The 22,198-nt window shown below is 39.9% G+C and overlaps 2 protein-coding genes across 2 annotated transcripts in view; one reads left to right on the forward strand and one right to left on the reverse strand.

Annotated features, from left to right (window-relative positions):
- Nucleotides 1–843: 843 nt before the first annotated feature.
- Nucleotides 844–11,387, reverse strand: ppm1kb (protein phosphatase, Mg2+/Mn2+ dependent 1Kb). Its single transcript, XM_049571281.1, has 7 exons — nucleotides 11,232–11,387; nucleotides 9,254–9,772; nucleotides 8,998–9,098; nucleotides 6,862–7,027; nucleotides 6,550–6,694; nucleotides 4,331–4,465; nucleotides 844–2,842 (listed from the first exon to the last, which is right to left on the reverse strand). Exons 2-7 carry the CDS (start codon nucleotides 9,715–9,717, stop codon nucleotides 2,711–2,713), a joined length of 1,143 nt encoding a protein of 380 aa, XP_049427238.1. The 5' UTR covers nucleotides 9,718–9,772; nucleotides 11,232–11,387; the 3' UTR covers nucleotides 844–2,710.
- Nucleotides 11,388–13,229: 1,842 nt separating this feature from the next.
- The window catches only part of herc3 (HECT and RLD domain containing E3 ubiquitin protein ligase 3), a 36,858-nt gene continuing 27,889 nt past the window's right edge, over nucleotides 13,230–22,198 (forward strand). Inside the window, exons 1-5 of the mRNA XM_049566740.1 lie at nucleotides 13,230–13,322; nucleotides 15,811–16,163; nucleotides 19,649–19,808; nucleotides 20,287–20,363; nucleotides 21,396–21,617. Of these exons, the coding sequence (XP_049422697.1) occupies nucleotides 15,941–16,163; nucleotides 19,649–19,808; nucleotides 20,287–20,363; nucleotides 21,396–21,617 (682 nt within the window). The 5' untranslated portion in view covers nucleotides 13,230–13,322; nucleotides 15,811–15,940. The remainder of the gene's footprint in view (nucleotides 13,323–15,810; nucleotides 16,164–19,648; nucleotides 19,809–20,286; nucleotides 20,364–21,395; nucleotides 21,618–22,198) is intronic.

The raw sequence follows: 22,198 nt of genomic DNA on the forward strand, positions 1-22,198 counted from the left end.
GCCTTGAAAAAAAAATGAAATATAAATAAATAAATAAATAAATTTAAACAATAAAATAAAAATAATCACCATGTTTTTTAAGGAATAAAGTGTTATATAAATTAGACTATGAATAATATATTAAAATAAAACAATAAAATCAAATACAAATATATAAATAAGAAAATGATCGCCATGTTTTTTAGGAATAAAATATTATATAAATTAATAATATATTAACAAATCCCTCTGTAAAAACCTTAATTGTTACTGAAGTTGAGATTTTTGGCCCAGAGTATGAGAAAGAAACTAATTTTTAGAAAATGGCCTTTTAAGATATGTATTATAAAATTCCATACATTTTTAGACAAAAAGGACACTAGGGTAAAAAATTTAACAAATATCACTGTGCAACTTTTTCAGTTGATTACTTACATTAAGACAATTATTTATTTGTATTACAGGTTTTTTCTAGTTTGTTTTTACATGCAACTGATGAATTATCTAATCAAATATGTTCTTTGCATACATTTCCAGAACATAAATCTGAACTAAAATAAACAGCTAAATGTGTATTTTGGATGTTTTCTTTCCACTGGTCTGTGTAAACAAATCTCAACATTGACACAAATTGACTGAAAGAAGATGTGTAAATAAATCAGAATTGACCAGTTCATGGAAAAACTGTTTTCATCTGGGGTGTCTCACACCAGTACTCACAACTTACCTACATAAAATGTAAATAATTTAAATTATGGTTTTATGATTGACATAGTACAGTAAAATATTTAAATGTATGTTTCACACATTCCCATAAACTATTACCACATACAACAGATTATAACAAACACATGAGAACATAACTTTGGATGTACAGTTTTTAATTGAAGTGTCACAAGCCATTAAGACCAGAAATACAGTACTAACAAAGTGTTCTGAAACAGTCACATTAAGGTCCCAGTCAGGTACAGGTCCACAGCTACAATGACTGTATTTCAAAGGCAGTGAAACAAATATACAGTAAATAAACACTCAACACACTGATAGATAACTTTAACAGATGAGGAAGTTTGTAAAGAGGACGTTATAATTATAAAGACGAAGTCCTTATAATAAGTTATGGTTTCACTCAGTATGTGAATGAGCGGGGAAAACTATGTACAACAGAATCTACATGTGGTGTTTGAGGAAAACAATCATGGCTGCACAACATTTGCAAATCTCACAGATAGAACAATGATAAATATGAAGTGGTGCATTTGTCTAGCTTTAACAACCACAAAACAAAAGATCAACGGTGAACAAAAACAGTATGGTCGATCTAATGGTCTGCCTTACACTGGTAATGTGTCCTCTCACATGAGGTCAGCCAAGACAACTCACACAGCTTGATTACTCCGATACCCTGCAGGGTTTGATTGTATCTTTTAGTCATGGAGGGCATTTAAGCAAACATTCACATTGTCAAACATGGCTCTTAGCTGAACATTTCTTTAGTGTTGCATTAAATGTGCTTCCATCTCTCAGAGTGACACGTAAATGCTGTAAATGAGGAATTACAATCAAAATGATGTAGCTTTGCACAATACGAGCACCCAAGCAAAGGTCCTGCATGTGTGACATATTCTGATATGAGACTGTCTTTAGACGTGTTATTAAATAAATGAGAACTATCAGTGTTCCAGATGTAAATAAATATAATTATTTACAAAACATACACTGTACACTTCTGTACCCTGAACACCTATTTAGTGCCCTTACACAACCTGTTTCAAATCAGTACAGATATGAACACAGACACAAACTTGAGCAAAGTTTAAATTGCATGAAACGTGAATATTTTAATTCAGCCACTGAAATGCTCTTTATATAAATAGCATCAAGCAAGTCCATTCACACAGGTTCACTAGATCACAGGACATTCGGGGTTCATTTCTCGCAAACCGCCGCGATTGTGCAATTGGGCTCAAAATTGGGACGAGTTTAGAAGAGCAATACTTAGCTCTTGACCCAAACGACAAAGAGGAGACTCCAGAAGTGACATACAGTCATCAAGACCTCCTCATGCAGGTCATGGTGCTTCAGAAGTCGGGACATTCTTTTACAAGGGTTCAATTAATTTCAATCATCTGACAAATGAGTGCAGTTTAACTATTGTGTTTTCCCATTGTCATCCATCAATGTGGTCGTAACCTTAACACTGAGAAATGGTAAGACTGCAGGCGTCAAACAACTGGTAAAATCCAGATGTATAATTTCTTTAAAACGGCAACTTTCCGAGTTGCCATGAAAATAAAAAATACAAATTTGGGATAAACACATAAAAAATTATCTGAATGGCAGACGGTCTTAAAATCTTCTCTAATGTAGAACAGGCTACATTTGAACAAGTGACTGCTTTCATGTAATCATGAATTCCCGTCTACCACTCAAACACTTCTTCGCTTTAAGCACCTTTATGTTCATTGGCTCGCCAGTAGAGTAAAACGTGTTATAAAGAGGATGTTTTTCATTTAGTGCACATCGTGAATTCACTGCCTCTTATGTCACAGAGGCTGATGAATATCATGCTACTCTAATTAACACATTGTAACCCTTAGGTATTATTATAATCATTATTATTTGGGTAAAACGCACTCTTTATAATGTTTTCACAAGGGCACTGTTTGATTGTATTGCACACATTAATTAGGTCCACAGACCGCAATCTTTTCACCCAACATCCTGCTGACTACGCCCAGCGGCCGCTTGACACAACACTTCTGCTGAAGGAGAAACTTGTGTCCGAGCTCTTGTGCTTTCCCCAAGCACCAAAGGGCACCACGATAATTGTGCTGTTGTCCTCCGAGCCGTATTGAAGAGCCTGAGAGAGAGGCGGACCATCATGATTAAAAAAAGCATGAAGATGTGTGAAAAGGTTTGCTGACGGGGTGTTTGCTAGCTCTACTCCTTCAACACTTGGAGCAACTGTCTTGGACCTGAGATGACCTAATGCTCCATAGCAATAATGCATTGATCTCTACTTAGATGTTTTTCTATAGAGTTGTATGGGTTGCTTATCCATAGCCAGTGTATTACATACAGAAGATGTCTGTCGGCTGCCCCCAGTTTGGAGAATAGGCAGAAGTGCTGACACGAAAGCTAAGAAATGCACTGCTGTGAATGGGGTCAGCAGCAACACATATTTTTGCCACCTAAAAACAGTCCTACCTAAAAAAAACTCTACAGCAGTTTAGGTGTAGGCTATATTGGGAGTATTTTCACTGCTTTATCTTTCCGTCACACAGCCTGCTGCTCTGCAAGGCAGTCGTTGATGGCTTCAGTTTCCAGCTACGCTGTCTTAAAAGCCACCAGACAAAAACGGTAATTTTGGCTCGCTGAAAACAGGGGCTGCTGGTTTACTATTGCCTAAATCAGTTAGCTTGTGTTTTTGGGTGTCTCTGTTGAATCCGTACTAACCATTTTAGACAGCAAAGCCACTCAAGAACACAAACTAACCTACTGATCGAGGCAGTGGTAGGATCAGCTGTTTTCAACTGCTTCTGTTTTTGGCAATGTTGAATAATCAGTTTTCTCAATTAAGTCTAGCTTTAAAGAGAGCAATCCCTGTCTGACAGTAAGGTAAAGCAGTGAAAATATTCTGCATATAACATGCTATTAAACTGATACTAATTGATTTTAGGTGGGCCTTTTTTAGGTGGCTAGAATACGTTTCAATACTGACCCCTTCACAGTAGTAGACTGCTTAGCTTCTGTGTCAGACTCCAGCCTGATTCTCCAAACTGGGGGCATGTCGACTGACATCCACTTAAGGTAATAACACACTGACTGAATTATCCTCTTAAGGGGAAAATAGATTCTATCAAACAGCCTGTTGCAACAGCATTCAGAGTTTATAATGGATCAATTTTTCAAACATGATGCCTCGGCTTGTTATATGACCATGGCAACCACATAAACCACAGCAAGGGAGACAATGCAGGAGCTGATTTTACTGGTGGCAACCGCCCCCTGTCTAACAGCACCTAAACAAAGTAATGCAAATAATATTTATTTTCTGAAAGACTTTCAACAGTGTATATGCTACGAGTTAATCTTTCCATAAAATATTAAGTGTGACGGAAGGGTAATTTTTGTGGACACTTTTGTTGGATTTTGATTGTCTGTCTAACAAAACATATAACTTTAATCCTAATAAATACATAAAGCTGTCTGCCACAATTCAAAGATGCCTGCCGATAAACTTAAGCGCTTGGTAAGGCAGAAAAGCCATGGCCATTCAAATCAGAAAACTCTTCTACTTTACATACAACATGAGGGTGTAGTTAAAGGCCAAGTGCTAATGTCTCACCTGGTCAGATATTCTCTGAGCTGCCTCCTTGGGGTCGTGGCACTGGTTGATGACATTGCAGATCTCCTGGCTGTTCATAATGAAGTTAACGCCATCTGTGGTTAGTGCCAGGAAAGCGTCGTGGACATGGTGCAACTGAGGAGAGAACAAGCATCATTAAGAAACCTTTCTCACTTTTAAAGACTATTTTCCACCAAGCAGCGCTGAATTATTGTTATAAAGTCTTCTTTTCATTGCGTGGTATGGCACAGCTCGACTCGACCCGCTGAGTTAAAGCACTACAGACCACTGACTGTCAGAGAGAACCATCACTAGAAACGTCACTTGTGTGACACAGGACATCCTGCACATTAAAAAAAGACAGCCTGCAACGTGGCTATAACAATCAACTAAACACCCCACCTAGCAGCCCACAGTGAGGCGGAGATAAAACCTAGGAAAGCCAGTTGTACAAAAATGGGACTAGTAGAGCTGAACCATGCAGTGGAAATGAAGCATAATTTATACGAGAAACTAAATTCAACAAGACCTTACATGGGCCCTAAAATTCTAAATCAATACCTAATTATAGTGTCTTCATAGACAAATTAACAAGTTGATGACAATGTAAAAATGTGGTTATACAGAATTAAAATGTTTGCATGTAGGAGAATGTCTTTACAAAAATATATGTATCTAGAAGTGCAATAATTACCTTAACTTTTTACGTCATCACTATTACGATGGAGATAAAATATGCAAATAAACGACGTTTATGTTATGAGTGTTTGTTAAAAGTCTGTGTTAAGACTTTATACTCCCTTTAAGTACCGAAAGATATGTTAACCATCACTGGCCACATACTTCTGTGTCCTTTATGTTGGCATAGATGCATCCACTAGATGGCACTAGAGTCAAAAGTTTCTGAGAACTACAAACATGAGGCCCGTTTCCACTGAAGAAGTTCCTGGTACTATTTGGGGGGCAGGAACTACTACAGGAACGTCCTCTCGTTCGGCCTTCTCAACCGCCGTGTCTCCACTGAGTGGAGTACGAGGAAGGTTCCTGTAAAGTTACGGGCTGCCTCTGGATGTGACGTAATCGTTGCGCAACCATTTTGACCGGGGCGACATAGGGACGCCGTTAGCCGATGGCGGTGTCTGTAATAACTCACTAAATGGCCCGTGAAAAAATATTTTTTCCAGCGGATGTCTTAGTTACAACATGATTGAGCTAACTGGAATAGTTTCATGTCGTATCCGACAACGGGAGGCTTTTAACAGATGACATCCTGATGTTAGCTTTGCTGCTGCTGCGGCCACTGATGCTTTCTAGACATCGTGATTTCCCAAAACTGAATAAATACCACACATAGCAACACAAAACTGCTTTGCTAGTTCAATCATGCTGTAACTAAGATATCTGCTGGAAAGAATATTTTTTTCACGGGCCATATAGTGAGGTTTTTTTACATGGCGGCAAAAGCTATATGAACGAGCTAACCCTCGTCTGCTGAGTTTTAAAAATGCCGGCTATTTTGTTGCTTTCTGTTGTCGTCACATCCCTCCTTGAGTATATCCAATCAGCACCAAGTAAACCCCAAGCCCCAGCCAGGAGTCTTTCGGGGCCGTTCTGAGTACCTACTCCGAGGCAGGGACTTGTTTAGCCCCTGTAAAAGTTCCGGAACTCTGTCCTTCGGGGGTGGTTCCTGCGGTGGAGACACGCACCAATGGCCCCGGCCCCGTAAAATTACCCTGAAGTTCCTGCGGTGGAAATGGGCCTATTGTGACGGTGGAGAAGGCTGTAATAATGTACCATTTAACAGAGGCAGCGTTGTAGATGGAAGTGGTCTGTGAAACCATTAAGTACATTGTGACAAGTGGACGGATAAGTCTTTCGCTACATTCCACCATTTTAAAACGTCTTTGTCTTGTCCTACGGTCCTGTCTTGCTTGAACTACGCTACACCGCCCCACCATTTCCAGTGGCACTGCTTCATATCCATAAACTTCCATAAATACGAACCGTTACGTTGTTGGACAAACATTATCAACAATAAAAAGATTCTACGCACGTTGTGTTGAGAAGCTGAATTTTTGACAGTACCGCCCCTTATAGCTAGCACGCATTATTTAGGTTATATATACATTATTAAAATCCTGTATAAATCAGCCTGAAACACTCAAACACATCTAAAATATCATCTAAAGGTGCGACAAGCTCCACTTTAATAAACCTACCGTTACTCTCCTGGTTTCAGGCTCAGCAATGACCCCAGTTTTCTTCAGGTCAAAGTCTCCGATACTGCGCGTCATAGCCAACCTGCCGTTGACGTTCGACTGTCCCAAACTATTCCAGGTGATGAAGCCCCCACTTCTCTTTATCCTTGAGGCAGGTGCAGAGAAAGAGAAGTACATACCTTACTTCAGCTGACAGAGAAAGAGCGATTTTAACAATAACAGTAACACTATCATTCTCATTACTGTAGATACAACTCCATCAGCACCAGTAACACCACCTTTAAATGTGTGGCATTACTGACGTCTTTGTACCTCTCTTTCTCGTCCTTCCTCTCAGGAGTGTGGTCGTCAGTCAGTTTAAGCGCCTTGCCCTTGCGGCAAAGCATGGCCCGGCTGTCACCCACACTGCCCACCACCAGCTCAATGCCGTCCCTCAGCAGGGCCACGGTGGAGGTGGTTCCTGCGTTCACCCCGGGTACTACAGAGACATAAAAGGACATATCAGAGGAGGAACGAACCATAAAGATCCACACATAAAGTCACGGTCCACATTGTTCACAACATCCACATGGTGTATCTCACACGCTCACATCCACACATTAAAACATGAGCACATGGGTGGGAGTCAGATAGTGGAGCTAGAGATTACACAGTAAACAATAGAGGAGGCAGTCACACATGCACGTCGAACTGTTTCAGCACAGAGTTGAGGTCCAGAGCAGACTTTACAGCAGAGTTAAGTCTAAGGCTGAAACTTAAAATAATGAATGTTAACTGACAATTATCAGTGCTCAGTACTGATCTTAATATACCAAAAAATAACACATAAACTGATGCAAAGAAAGAAACTACTTCTAATACTTCCTGAGAGGGTGGGTTTTACTTCTATGTTTTGCATGCATTTGTCCAGAGTTACAAATGTGAATAATTCAGCAATAATCTGTCATAAGGAAAGTGATATCAAATAATTACTTGGTGTTTAGTAATAGTAGTGCAGGGAAACAGTAAGATGTCTTTTAAACAGTAAACTCAGGAACATGGTTCCAGCCAACTTTATCTGGCAAAGAGTATTGGAGCAGCAGATATTTAAGTTCCTTAAGGGCTTGCAAATTTAATAAAACAGCATCAAACGTCACTAAGTGGATTAATCTGCTGATATTTGTTGTGCTGCTTTAGACATTTCTATCTCCAAAGAGATAAATGAGACGACTAGCTTGAGATTTTAAGCTATGTGTTTGCTTCATTAGCCTAATGTGCATGTTAAACATGTTACATCTCATGGACACTGACGACATACATCTCATACAACTAGTCAAACTGAAGCACTGTCTCACAAGAAGTTTGGTAAACACTTGGTGAGAGAAGAAAAGGAAGAGAGAGAGAGAGAGAGAGAGAGAGAGAGAGAGAGAGAGAGAGAGAGGAGTTAGAGAAAGATAGGGAACCTTCCAGTAGTCCAGGATTTAGGACCCGCTGGACTCTCCTTCAATATCTAGCCTCTCGTCATCCACATTGGTGCCAAGGGCCTCCAGCTCTTAGCTGGGTCAGCAGCTGCCGTAGATAACATGCACACACACACACAAGCATATTGGGACATTTCACACAGCGTGGCCGATGTATGGCCACATTACATGTATACTAGCTTTTATATCAATCAGACATAATGCTGTTTGAAAAAAAGTCAAGCTAATTTTAAAAGTTTCTAAATGACAAGGGCAAACCAGACCACATAATGTACTGAGAGAAATGCTTTGCATTCATTTTTTTGAGCGGTGCTCAAATTACCCTGAATATCAGTTTCAATGCCCATGCTAAACAGTATACTTTGCAAATTGTGAAATAACACATCAACAGTTGGGTGACATATTAAAGGAAAAACCAACATTAAGAGTCTTTGTGAAGTGTTGGATGCCCACAACAGCTTCAGTGTCTATTGGCATATACTCTACAAGTCACTGGACCTCTACTGAGAGATATGTGTGCCATTCTTTCAAAAGATATTCCCTCATTTTGGGTCTCCCACTGGTAGTGGAGCACACAATCTCCCACTTGTGTTTGTCTGGATTGGGATCTGGTGACTGTGAACACCATTCAGTGACTGTTTGTGCTCTTTCATGGAAAGAGCCACATTCAGTATGTTTATCCACACATGAACTAAGGTTTTTCCTTTAATTTGTTGCCTTTCTGTGTGTGTAGATGAGTAGTGAAGCAGTGAAGCACTAGTGTTTGCTCTACTTGTAGCTGACTTATTGAGTAACTTTGGGTTAAATGACAGACCTCTGACCAAAAGATCTCAGGTCATGTCAGTTGGGATATCCAAGGATTCAAAGCCTAGGTAAGATAAGTAAGTTAGGCTTTAAAGAGAGAAGAAAAAAAAGTGGCATTACATAAACACATGTACGTATAAATATTCACAGTTTATCTATGTCCATGTAACATAAAAGAACCTACCACTTGGAGAGAAGTGTAAGTGCCTTGCAAGAGCTTTGTCTATTTCAAGGAAGGCCTTCGTTAAAACTACTTCCAGATCAGGCTCCTCTGCCACAAGGTCCCTGAAACAACAACCAAAAGACGACATTGATCAGAATGTCAGCTACTGTGAATATCTAGCAATTTCAGACGTTGAAATTGGGAATCAGTCAATTAATTTCCTGTGACAAAGACTGGTTTAGATAGGTGATAACAGCATATTTAACAACTTCCTTACTTGATGAATTTTTCCATGTATTTTTCACAAAAGTCAGCTGCCTCTGGTCCGCCATGCCCATCAAACACAGCAAAGTATAAGATGTTGTCAGTCAACTGGGAAACCTTGTAACGGTCTTCATTCTCCTTGCGCTGGCCGATGAGCGAGGCACAGCCTACCTTCGATAAGCTGACTTTGGGAATGGGCTTGCCATAGCGAATGCTGGGAGGCAGCAGGATAGGCTCATCTATACGATTGTCCCAGATGCCAAATGAATCCCAGGTAGTGGGGCGGCCACTGCTGTCCGGATCAAAGCGCGTGTTGCTGGGCCGACTTCCTGAAGGGCTGTAAATTTGTCTCTTGAAGAGTGTTAACTGGAGGTGGCTGTACTGCAGGAATGGGAGTGGGATCATCTGTAAAAGACTATTACGTCCCACTTGAGGACCACTGCACCTTGCTAGGCGCGCGAGACAAGTTGCTGACATCACCCTGACAGCACAAACACCGGAGAAGCACTGGATGCAGAGGTAGATGTATCTTCTGTCCAAACAATTGAGAAAAATAGGACAGTTAGACTGGACACTGAATTTTGATGAACATCACATGCTTGCTCAGGCCATACCAGAATGTCTAAAATGCTGCAGCCGTTGCTACCAGCCCTGTGTTGTGTGTGTTAAAAGTCTTGGAAAATCACTCAAGTGAATCATTGATTGATGGGTAAACACTTGAGATTCCTCTGAGGTTTTTTTGGGGGGAGTTTTTCCTGATCCGCTGCGAGGTTCCTAAGGACAGAGGGATGTCGTATGCTGTAAAGCCCTGTGAGGCAAACTGTGATTTGTGATATTGGGCTTTATAAATAAAATTAATTGAACTGATTGATTGATTGACTGAAGCACAGGTTGAAGCTCCAATTTGTTTACAAAAGGTGCTTAAAATAGTGACCTAGCTAAGAACAGAATGTGCAGTCCTTTATGACAGGTCTTGAATAAAGCTGAAAGAGTCGTCTGACTGACAGAAAATTTATCAATAATTGTTTTTATAATTGATCAAATGGTCCTGTCCGATCATTTAGACAGAAAAAGCCAAATATTTGCTCTTCCTTACTGTTACTTGGCCTACTATTTTTTCTGCCATTTTCTATCTTATTATATACATTTTACATTATTTACGCTCTTTCCTACTTTGTATTGCAACTGCTGCACAACAGTTCACTTTAGCATAAATTTATTTTTCCTTAAAAACAAACCGATTATCTCCAGGTTTAATCTCCTTTCCTTTGGCCCTGGGAAATTGTGATGGACATTTCACTATTTTCTACACACAATAAAATAAATAAAAAAATAAGATTGATCAAAAATGAAGAGCTAGGTGCAGCCTCATATCGCTTGAGTTTACATCTTTAAAATACGACCCCAAATAACCCTATTACACATGTATAGCTTTGAGCACTTTGCGTTTGTCAACTGGTCTATTGCAAATCTTATTATTACATGACCCCTGTTTTATTAACGTACCTAAATCACTGCTAATGTATACATAACGTTTGAAAACAATCGGGAAATAATAAATACACTCCATCTGCGACCTTTCTATCCAACAAGACCCAAAACGTAGCAGTAGCGTTAGCGCAATACATATTTATTACAACAACATTAACGTTAACATCGACGTTAACGCCACATGAATGATGCAACTCCTGATAGCTGATTGCGCTAACAGTTCCCCAGCATCACGATAATATAAACACAAGCGCCACCATGGTTGCGCCCGTGTTTCGGTAGGAATATTTCAACAACAACAATCGTATTGCATTTACGAAAAGCGCGACTGGATTAACGTTAAGGTTAGCTTTCCGTTTCGGCGGCATTAGCATTAACGAGCTAGCTAGACGGCTAGCATTCTAAATTCATGCTAGCATTAGCTAGAAGTTCGCAGTTTGTCCCACATAACCGAGCCCATCCCTTTGACCTTTCACTGGTGTATTAAATAAAAGTCATACCTTAGATATTTAAGATTAATTAAACCGCTTCAGGCCTCCGCTGATTTCTTGAGAATAGCTCGCTAATAAACTGAATTAAAAACCGCCGTCCTCGACTCGTCTCAGTGTTTTGGATTCTCAATGTTATCAAACACGGCCTGTGATCAGGCCGCGCCAATCAGCAGCCCAGAATCTTCTACGCCCACTGTTACGCCCCAAGCACCCTGCAGATGATTGGTCGTTGAAACCGTGATTGACAGCTGTATGGACCAATCAACAATCTGCATCGTTGGCCTCCCGCAGAGCCGTAGCATAGACAGAGGGCTCCGGCCTCCATCAGCCAGAGGAGCATTTACTTTTATTACATGTTATTTTTAGTACTAAACGTAGCTTCTATGGAGTTTGACTGTGTGATTTCAAATCAGTATAAAACAATATAAGATACACAGGACAAACCTTTTCATATTGGACTTAATATAATAAATAAGTACACATCTATCAGGGCAAATACAGGAACAGCTGAACATGCAGTGGTATAGTTTACATCTATAGCAATCTGAAAGACTAATTTGTTCTCACATTTGAACTCTGTAATCAGTTCTCCTCATTCACTGACTTCATGGATCCACACATTGAAATCTGTGTCTGTTTCAGGCTCCACTGTCCAATCATCCAGACCCTACATTCTTCCTTACCCGTGGTTATTCATGAGAACTTGGGTATTTACAGCAGCCCACTGCTGTGTGAAATAAATGTTCTGTTTCATCCTTACATACAGGACAATACATGTGGGAAAAATCAAAAAGATGTTGCTCAACTTACTTATTTTCAAACATGAGGTATTCAGGCCACCTATCTCACAATGATAACCAGTTTGGTTGCACACTCTAAGCCTGAAGCTTAACAGAGGGCAAATACTGGTGTCTGTGCTTTTACAGTAACTCAGCTGTATCTTGTCTGAGATGCCTTTCTGTTTTGGCTAATGGTTGACAGTGACCTTTAGAGAAACATGCTAATGGTGCACAGTGGAGCCTGTGCACATAATATAGTTTTCTGTTGCAAGCCTGAATAGCCTGTAAATCAAAGATACGTTGCTCTCTGCTCTGCTAATAGGACTCCATTAAGTTGAAGACTGAGGGACTGTGTTATTGTCCATCTATATCCAGAGCAGGACAGCACAAACGGCCTGTAAGTGCGGACTTTATGGGTACTTTTGTAACAAATGTCTAACTGTACTTCAGCTTGAGATATAAGAAGTAATTTTAAGTTTGTCTGTATATTTCTAATGCTTCCAAGCATGAGCAACTTTATTACTTCTGTCAAACAGGTCAATTTTATTAATATAGCCCAAAATGACAAAACACAAATTTGCCTCAAGGGGATTGTCAATCTGTAGAGCATATGACACTCTCTATCCTTACACCATCAATTCATAAAAGGACAAACTCCCACAAAAAACCCTTTAATGAGGAAAGAAAATGGTCAAAACCTCAGTTGAGGGGAGAGCAACTAAGGAGGGATCCATGTATTAGATGCCATGTGTACAGAATAGACCAACATAATACAATACACAAGCCTACTTTTTCAGCAGCAGCAGCAGCAGCAGATTGCGAAAATCATATTAAAAGAAAAACGCAGATTCTAGTTTTAATGTAGGCCTGATTCAGATAATTTTACACTAGAAGACTTAAGAGTTAGATATTGGCATGTTAGAAGTCACTTTCAAACAGCTCTATACACTACAGTTTCCCTTATAACAACTATTAAAATCTGTCTCTTTCTGTGTCTATTGGTTATTATTTTCTTAACAGCTATCTATCAAAATGAGTGACACTGCCTTAATACTGTGTAGACACCATTTTGCAACAGCTGCCATCAAAATAAAATCTGTGATCCAGTTAAGATAGAGACGTTTGTATTGGAAAAAGTCCAATAGGACTCACAGAGCTCAGAATGTGATGGGTCACAGAATTTGTTGTAACACTTGCACTTCCTGGTCGGCGGGCCAATCGCAGCTCTCCTGCCAGTGACGTAGTCAGCTGTGGTACTTCCTCGTTTGTTTTCTGAGCGGAACCGAAACCAGACGCCCAATTTCAGAATGCATCTGTGCAGGTAAACACCTTATTTTAATTTTGGATGAATCATCTATATATCAGCACTGTTTTATATACAGTTTAGACATCGGTTATCCAGCGGGTGTCTGTGTTTTTAGCCATAACACTGACAGTTAGCGCTGCTGTAGCTCGCTAAGGTTAAATAGCTAACTATTAACTGTAACGGCTGGTGTGGGTCATCAAACTGTCTGTTCTGGTTCCGTTTAGTTAGTGAATTGTTCAACCAGCTAATGTCATGACGGATATTCAGCTACGCCTGCACACTGTGTTAATAATGTCTACACAACGCAGGCCACTCCTCTTCGCTCTCTCCCTAACAGCAAGCTAACGTAACCTTAAATACATGTCCTCACAGATGATAATGCTGGACCACTGTACAGTAAACACAGCTAACTGAACGGGATCCATGTTAAAGTGACTGTGATGTTTGATAATGACAATGTAATCCACCTGCAATTAACATGGATTCAAACAGTCCATTGGGAGATGAAGTTAGGGGCGTTATGGTGAGCTAAAATTAGCTATGATAAAGTTTTCATGTTTTATTCAGTGTTTACTTACTGTGGTCTCACAGCTCATTTTCATTACTGTCTTCAGGGTGTCTACAGATATAAGTTAAATTTAAGAATTTTAAAGACCTTTTTAACACCACCTTACATGAAATTTCAGACCACACCTATATATATATATATATATATATATATATGCTCTGCTGCTATATATATGCTCTGCTGCTGGGGAAATGGCTGATTTTAAGTTTAATGTGTTTAAATGTAAAAAGAAAGCAAAATCTCATCACTGTCATAAATGCTATTTATTATTGTAGTTATTTGGTCTGTCCGGCTGGAGAATTTTTTGTGTAAATGTGACTGAAAATATGTAAGAATTTAATTTTGATTGCTGATTCAATGTCATGCTCATTACAGAGATGGAAGATTGTGCTGTTGAGTTGCATCGTATTAAACTGAGTGAGCAGCAACCTAGAATCTAACATACAAACATAAAACAGTAAGAAAAATCTAGTGAACAGTGAACATTTTAATCAAATAGCCATACCAATACCAAACACTGAGAGCTGTTTCAAATATTTAGTCTACTGTCATTGATATGTAACAGTTTAAACAAAAACTGAACATCATAACTAGAGCAAACAGTAAACATTTATTTCGACTGTCGATTAATCTGTTGCTCCATTTATCATTATGTCTATTAAATGCGAGAAAATAGTGGAAACAGTTTCTCAGAGCTCAAGTTAACATCGTCAGACTGATTATGTGGTCTGACCAACAGTCTAAAAGATATACAATTTACTTGTGTAAAGGACTAAGATATTGAGCAAATATTCAAATTTGAGAAATTAGAACTGGTTAATGTTTTGTTATTTTGTGTAAAAAATATTTTCAGTGTGGGATTTAGTGGCATCTAGTGGTGAGGTTGCAACATTGCAGCCAACTGAAATTTCTTCTGTGTGTAGAAGAACCACGGTGGCCAATGTGAAACGCAAATGGCAAATAGTGCCAGTGCTTGGTTTGTGCATCCTGAGCTACTGTAGAAACAACATAGCAGACTTTGTGGAAGGGGACCTGATCCATATGTAGATATTAATGGCAACAAAAACACAATGGTTCATAGTTTCAGGTGATTATATACTAAAGAAATCATAAATAGTATATTCCATTCCTGCCAATTTAAATGTCTAAATCCTGCACACTGGACCTTTAAACAAGTAATGCATTAATATAAAAGTATTCAGCAAGTAATTTGCAGTTGTCAGTAATCAACTAATATTTAAACTGTAATGATAATTTCATCATTTTATTTTTTATGCATTTGACTTTATTAATTTTAGCTGAATGTACTAAGCAAATTGGCAGTTGCGTATATACAAGAGTGCTATTTCTCTTCACACAGATCTGATCTACAGTAGAGACAGAGAGCAAACAGCTTTTCAAATTTAAGGTCAGATGGACATCAAAGTGATCAAATTGGGGTCAGATGTCTACAGCGTAGATGTGATTGTCCTTGGTATGAATTTATTCGGTAATCCTGGTCTTTAAGCCTCTAATGAATTAGTTTGATGAGGTGACAGATTCCTGCGTTCAGTTCAAAGCTGCTGTGACCTTTCCTTGTCTTCCTGTCTCCTGTTTTATGTAATTTGTTTTTCTTATCATGTTCTCTTCCCATTTCTTTATTGCCCAAAGCTAAATCAGTCAGTAACATGCATGTATAGCATGTGTATGGACAGTAAGGCGGGACTGCTTGGAGCTGCTTAAGCCGGGATTACACTGACAGGGTTTATTTAAACACACGGCCCTGTTCTTCTGTCATACTGCTTACATCATTCTCACACACAGCCACACCCACCTCTAAACCGGTACCTTATCCTTAAAAAACATCACAGGTTTACACATAGAGCACGGTGATCAGTATGTGTGGTCAGTAAAGAAAGATGATATAATAATTACCCCGTGTTTTGTTTCTTCCAGGGTTGGAATTTACATGAAGAGGAGAAAGCGGGGCTGCTCTCAAGCCTGAACATTTTTGGTCTTCCTCCATCTGGCGGTCACTCCCTCTGCCTCTTCAGATTGGTGCTCATCCCCTCTCCCCATCGCCAACATGCTGTGCTGGGGGAATGCAAAGGATGGACAGTTGGGACTTGGTATAGAGAGGAACCCTGTATTTGAGCCCAGGAACTGTCACGTGTTCAGCGGCAGGGGACTGAAAGAGGTAGCCTGTGGAGGGCAACACTCAATGTTCCTGCTGCATGATGGTAGTGTGTACACATGTGGTTCTAACAGCTGTGGGCAGCTGGGCCACGACAGACCAGGCACTTCCCCAGGTAAGCTTTGAGGCGCTAACAGTAGATTCACTGACCTCTGATTAATCATTACAGCACCACCCGGCTGTACTGTTGTCAGTGACTGTGAGTGGAAAGCTACCAAGCAGGTGTCAGAATGTGGGTGAACTTGACATGGTGTGTTTACAAAGGCTGTTTGTATTGGTGGTGCTTGGCTCTAGGGATGACAATGACAGTCTGTCGGCCAGACAGACTTTGTTCCAGATCGAAACACCTTGACAACTACTAGACGATCACCATGAAAGTTTGCACAGGCAAATGATCCCCTGACGTCTGCTTGAGTGCCACCATGTGGTTAACCTTTGTGATTCACAGCGAAATGTCTCCACACAGTCTGTTTGCCACCTTGCAATCAGGAAAGAGATACAGGACCATAAAAACATGGACTAACACACTGAGGAGTAGCTTTTTTCTCCAGAGCTGTAGCCTTCATCACCCTCCTCCTCCACAACACATGCTCACACACATAGACCTTTATCTGCTGAGCACATGCACTTTATATTGTGCAATAACTTGAATAGTGCTTTAACTCGATGCTGCCTTTTACTGATGTTCAAGACACACCTAATATTATTATTTATGCTTAGTGTTATTTGTCACTGTTTATCTTGTCACTATCTGTGGTCTTACCTTGTTCTTATCTGGTCTCAGTGTTTTAAATTTCGTTTTAATTTGCCTGAGAGTCCCCAAGCATATGTCTTAGGACACTATTTGATGGATTGACATAAAATTTGGAGCAATTTATGGTTCCAAGAGGATTAACTGTAGTAACTTTGATCCCCCTCGCTTTTTAATCCACCACCAACATCAGGTCAACATTTCGTGTTGTCCAACAGTTTAGTTTATGACCAAATACCTTCAAGACCACTGACATTCATATCATTCTCAGCTGTACTTTGTGTTTAGTGCTATTTAACAAATGTTAGCATACTAACAGATTAAACTAAGATAGGGAACATGGTAAACATTATTATTGTGAGCATGTGAGCATGCTGGTGTTAGCATTTAGCTCACTGGGCCTGACTTCAGCCTCATGGAGCCACTTGCATGGCTGTTGTCTTGTTGATACACAGCAAACATTGGTGTTAGAAAGGGCTTAAAGGTCCAGCGTGTAGGATTTAGAGGCATCTATTGGCAGAAATGATTTACCCCATCTGGCCACCAATGTCGTTAATTGTTGACATTTGGTTGAATTTAGTTGTGTCGTCAGGTGACCAAAATTCAGTGTCAAGACAACATCTTACTGCCAACATCAATTTGACGTAGAATACTGATGACAGATGATGTCGATATTTTGTTGGCTTTAGGTTGTGTTGTTAAATAACCAAAATCCACCATCATCCAAACGTGTCACAGTTTGACTTAAAATAACAACATTTAGTCACGAGGTATGGAAACCAAAACCCACTGTCTGCAAAAATTCATAAAGTTAACGTCCACACAATGTGAAATTTTAACGTCAATAACAATTTAAAATATCGTCAATCTGATTTTCATTCCACCCAAAATGTAACGTCGGTCCAATGTGAGAGTTGAGCGTCTTTCTGACATCATATTGACATCTGATGCCAGCTGGGATAATATACATAACTATGTTTTCATTCGTTTCTAATCACCTAAAAACTTACCATGTCAGAAAACAAATCTACATGGGGGCACGAGAGTCTTGTGAGACTCTCAGAGCTTTTCCGAGGTGCGTTCACAAGTTGCTTTCTACAACAGTTTTACTGGAAGAACAAAGCAGGCATTCTTTATTGCACGGTCGAAATCTCTGTCAAAACGTGCCAATTTCAGGATGTAAGTTGTCAGCTCGGAGGTTGTTGTTGTTTCCTGTCACAAAGGGAATTTGCAAAACGGCAACTCGCAGATAAAGGAAGAAAGGGACAAGGGACGAAATCAGCGTCACATGTAGTCTAACCATAGTCTTCCAACATGCTTGGCACATGGGAGAAGTTTCACTTCTGCAACCTCTCTGCTAGATGCCACGAAACCCTGTTGATCTGAAAAGTAATATTAAACTAAAACAGATATATCATAGCAGTTACAACTGAATTTCTGTGGTAGACTTACACACTCTTGAGAATATCTCATGGTGCTGTTGTTACAACATTATGATTTTCTGCGTGTAAAACTGATGAAGCTTTCCAAAAATGCAGGAAAAAGGTTATTTTTGCAGGTATCTGTAAGTTTCTCCTGTTTTACAGCTGTTAGATATCACACAATCTGGATGACTTTTGCAAAAATGTGTCAATATCACAAGCTTAATTTCATAATTTATGGATTTTATTTAGTTGTATGCAAAAAATGTTTGAATGCAAAGCAAACTGTACAGAGTGTCAGTATGGACTGCCTCCATTTCTGAGTGGGAACATCAGATTGCACGACTAGCCACATAACCATATCCTGGAGATCTGAAACACTTTCATGGCTTGTGAAGTGACTGCAGACAGTGGTTGGTCTGTGGTGGTATCATGTGGGTGGAAGTTTGTGTTACTTTGTATGGGCATGTGGGTGAAGCTGTAACAACAATGAATATATGCAGGAATCACTGGACCTTGAGCAAATAAACAGACCTATTCAGGAGAACGTTCTTGCATACCTTAACATAAAAAAACCTTGGTGACAAATGTGTGGGATAGAAAGTGCCTGGATGATGTCCCACACCTTTCATAAGCACTGTAATCACTTTACAAAATTATGTTTTAGGCCTTCATCAGGTGTGTTTAGTGACTTGAATATAAGCCTACAAAATGTAGATTGTGGATTGAATGTTTTAAAATTATACTGTAATATAATCTGAATAGAAACCACAGCATATTTGTAATTTTTTTCTAGCAACTGTAGCATTTGTAACCCTCTATGATAAACCAGCTGTATAGCAGGAAACCAGGCAGGAAACTTAATACCAACTACACAGTTTCTGATTATCTGCACGACAGTATGTCCGCCTCACAAGTGCTTCCTGCTGCACTGCTCTGTTTTCTATGGTGTGGCACAGATGGAGACAAGCCCACTTTTACAGCGCATGCTGAAAGCGCAGATGACTCAGATATTTTTCTGTGTATGTCTATTATTATACCTTCCCAGCCCCTAAATATCAGGTGTTATTATGTTAATATTACATACAGTACATGCCTGTTTTCTGTCGAGGTACTATCTAAGTTTGGGTGGTCCAAAAGATAAAATGAAATGCCCATGCTAAATGCCTCACATGGGTTGGGTCCATGAGGGCATGACAAGTGCTCTCTGTTTCATCAGATCCTGGAATAAAATTAAATACTATCTTGATTCATAGTTTGCTAACTGCAAGTAAAACCATACAAAGTATGACAATCATGGGCCAGGCTAGTGTGCACCCAATGTACTTGAAAATGAAAATTCAGTACATACATTTACACGCTCTCTTTACATACTTTGACCCAATTTTATGTCATGCTTACATGTGACGCTCTTCCTCCTCTCCACAGAGTTTGTAGGAGCTCTGGATACTCAGACAATAACAATGGTGTCGTGTGGTCGGGCCCATTCCATGGCGGTGAATGAGCAGGGTCAAGTGTTTGCGTGGGGAGCTGGTGAAGGGGGCCAGCTTGGCCTGGGGACTACAGAGACGGCTGTTCGAATCCCAAGGTAAATGACTAACATACTATAGAGGAATTCAAGCTTTTAGCCTGACAGGAGAAAAAAGACATCAAGAAAATGACCTTGAAGAGATTGGAGGTTTGGGTATAAGCGCTATGACTGGGTTCAGTTTGTAGGAAGCCATACATCCAAAATAACAATGCTTTGAATTATTCTGCTCCCATGATAGTACAGTGAAACCTTTATAAATGTGAAGTTGGGGCAGGCTTTACAGTTAGGCTCAGAGACTTGTCTGTTATGAATTAGACATTTTCAGAAACATAAAAACTGTCTAATTAAAGCCAATAAATGTAGGTCTCTTACGCTGGACAATCTCCAAACTTTAGCCATGTCACCATGGTAGCATTCAATGAAATCTTCTGACAGCTGATAAAATGAGGAGAATATGAGTTTTAATTTGCAGAGTGAGCACTGAGTAGCTTCAGACATGTTTTTATAGTTTGATAACAAGTGTTTTTTTTCCTAGGTTGGTCAAGAGGCTGTGTGACCACCGGATCTCTCAAGTAATGTGTGGGAATCAGCACTGCATTGCACTTTCTAAAGGTGTGAAAGACACATTCTCTTCCTAGCACATGAGTCGTTTAGTTTTGTCCAGACTCTGTCCATATCCAGATTAGACTCATAGTTTCAACTCTGCACCAGAATGCACCTCAAATTCATCTTTGCTGACAAGATGGTAAGTGAAATTCAGTCAGTTAATTGATTATTGGCAATCACAAAAGCTGACTGTGACAGAGACTCCTGTCAGTCAAGTAAACATGCCCTCCAAAATACAGCACAAGCTGTAATTTGCTGATAATCAAATGAATTTGGAAATCTCCACAGACATAGCCTGGGAACCAGACGACTCTGCGAGCTAATGTTTCATTTGCTGTGGCAGATGCGTCTGGTCTCCCTCCTGTTCAAACTGATTTCCATCTGCCAGATCCTGGGCAGGCCAATCATAACTGCTTATCTAATATGGGACAGATGTCTAAGATGATTGACAGAGCAGTGTCACTAGTCTCTGCTCCATCCAGTGCAACACACTTTCAAATAAGAATCAAGATTCTGTTACTGGATTGACTATTTCTTGCCTCTGATGTTTTCAGAAACACATTTTAGTGCACTGTTTAGCTGTAATTTGAGAAACTTTGTAACCCGGCGACCATTTTTTTTCCCCCTGCTTGAACAACCAACTAAGCACTGCCTCAACTTGCATGTGTCGCTCATTGCTGTGTCGTACATTTTCTTGCTCTGATTGGTTCTTGTGTCCAGAGGCATTTTGGTCTGTGTACACTGATAACGCCTGCTTTAAACTAAACTACAGTACATTTAGATTTGGGACACAGCCATTGTTTATGTATTTTAAGAACTTTTTTTCCAATCTGTTATTTCTTAAAGATTATTTTTTGGTATCAAAAGATTGTGACGCAACAAGACAGATTGGCTAGAGAGAGAGAGTGGTCTGTGAGAGATGTATTTATTTTAAGAACTAGACAGTGCCACGTTACCAAACAAATTTATATTTGCCTGCACTAGTGATAATGGGTATAAACGTACAGTTACCTGTATTTTGTTCTCTGTCACTCTCAGATGGCCAGCTGTTCACATGGGGCCAGAACACCAGTGGTCAGCTCGGTCTCGGGAGAGGGGAGCCCAGCAAGTTGTCCCCTCACCCCCTGAAGTCTCTGGCAGGTATTCCTCTGGCACAGATTACCGCCGGGGGAGACCACAGCTTTGCTCTCTCCCTGTCCGGGGCTGTATTTGGTTGGGGCAAGAACAGAGCCGGACAACTGGGTCTCAATGATAAACAAGGTAATAATCAGCTGGATAAAGAAGGCAGACACTTCCATTATTTTTTTGACACTGGAGAGAGAAGTGTGTATGTTTCATAGGAGCACTAAGGCTCAATCCCAATACACCAACTGCGACTACCACTTAGCCTTTACTCCTTCATTTTGCGGTCTCACGTTTCTTAGGGGCAAAGGTAGGGCAAAGTGTTAAGGTTACATGGCCCTCCATAGGAAGGTTTTCCAGAGGCTCACTTCAAACCAAGTGTTGTAAGAAATCATTTTGAAGATGGCTGTACGAGCAAATAAACCCACAAATGTATTTTCTTTGTCACAAAAGATGTAAATATTACAATAACCACTGTATTGTCATGTGTATTATGTTCGATTTCTCTATAACAAGCAAAACAAAAAAAAGAAATCGATAGTAGTATACTGATGTCTTGGTGGCTAACTAGCTAGCTAGCTGACGTTCCATTGCTATTGCTGATTTGTGCATGATAGTCCCACATTTTGACATATTTCCATGTCCCATTCCCCTACTTTGATGGCAAACGACGCCCAAAATTTGACTTAAGTTCAGCAGGGAAGTGGCTGCACGTGTTG

This window comes from Epinephelus fuscoguttatus, linkage group LG3 (genome assembly GCF_011397635.1).
Source record: "Epinephelus fuscoguttatus linkage group LG3, E.fuscoguttatus.final_Chr_v1".
Taxonomy (NCBI): Eukaryota; Metazoa; Chordata; class Actinopteri; order Perciformes; family Serranidae; genus Epinephelus; species Epinephelus fuscoguttatus.

Excerpts from the sequence above, each read along its gene's own strand:
- ppm1kb (XM_049571281.1), bottom strand. The coding sequence starts at position 9,717 with ATGTCAGCAACTTGTCTCGCGCGCCTAGCAAGGTGCAGTGGTCCTCAA. Across the intron at positions 7,028-8,997 it reads CTTACACTTCTCTCCAAGTG|TACCCGGGGTGAACGCAGGA; the intron begins GTAGGTTCTTTT and ends ATGTCTCTGTAG. Across the intron at positions 2,843-4,330 it reads CTCAGAGAATATCTGACCAG|GCTCTTCAATACGGCTCGGA; the intron begins GTGAGACATTAG and ends CCTCTCTCTCAG.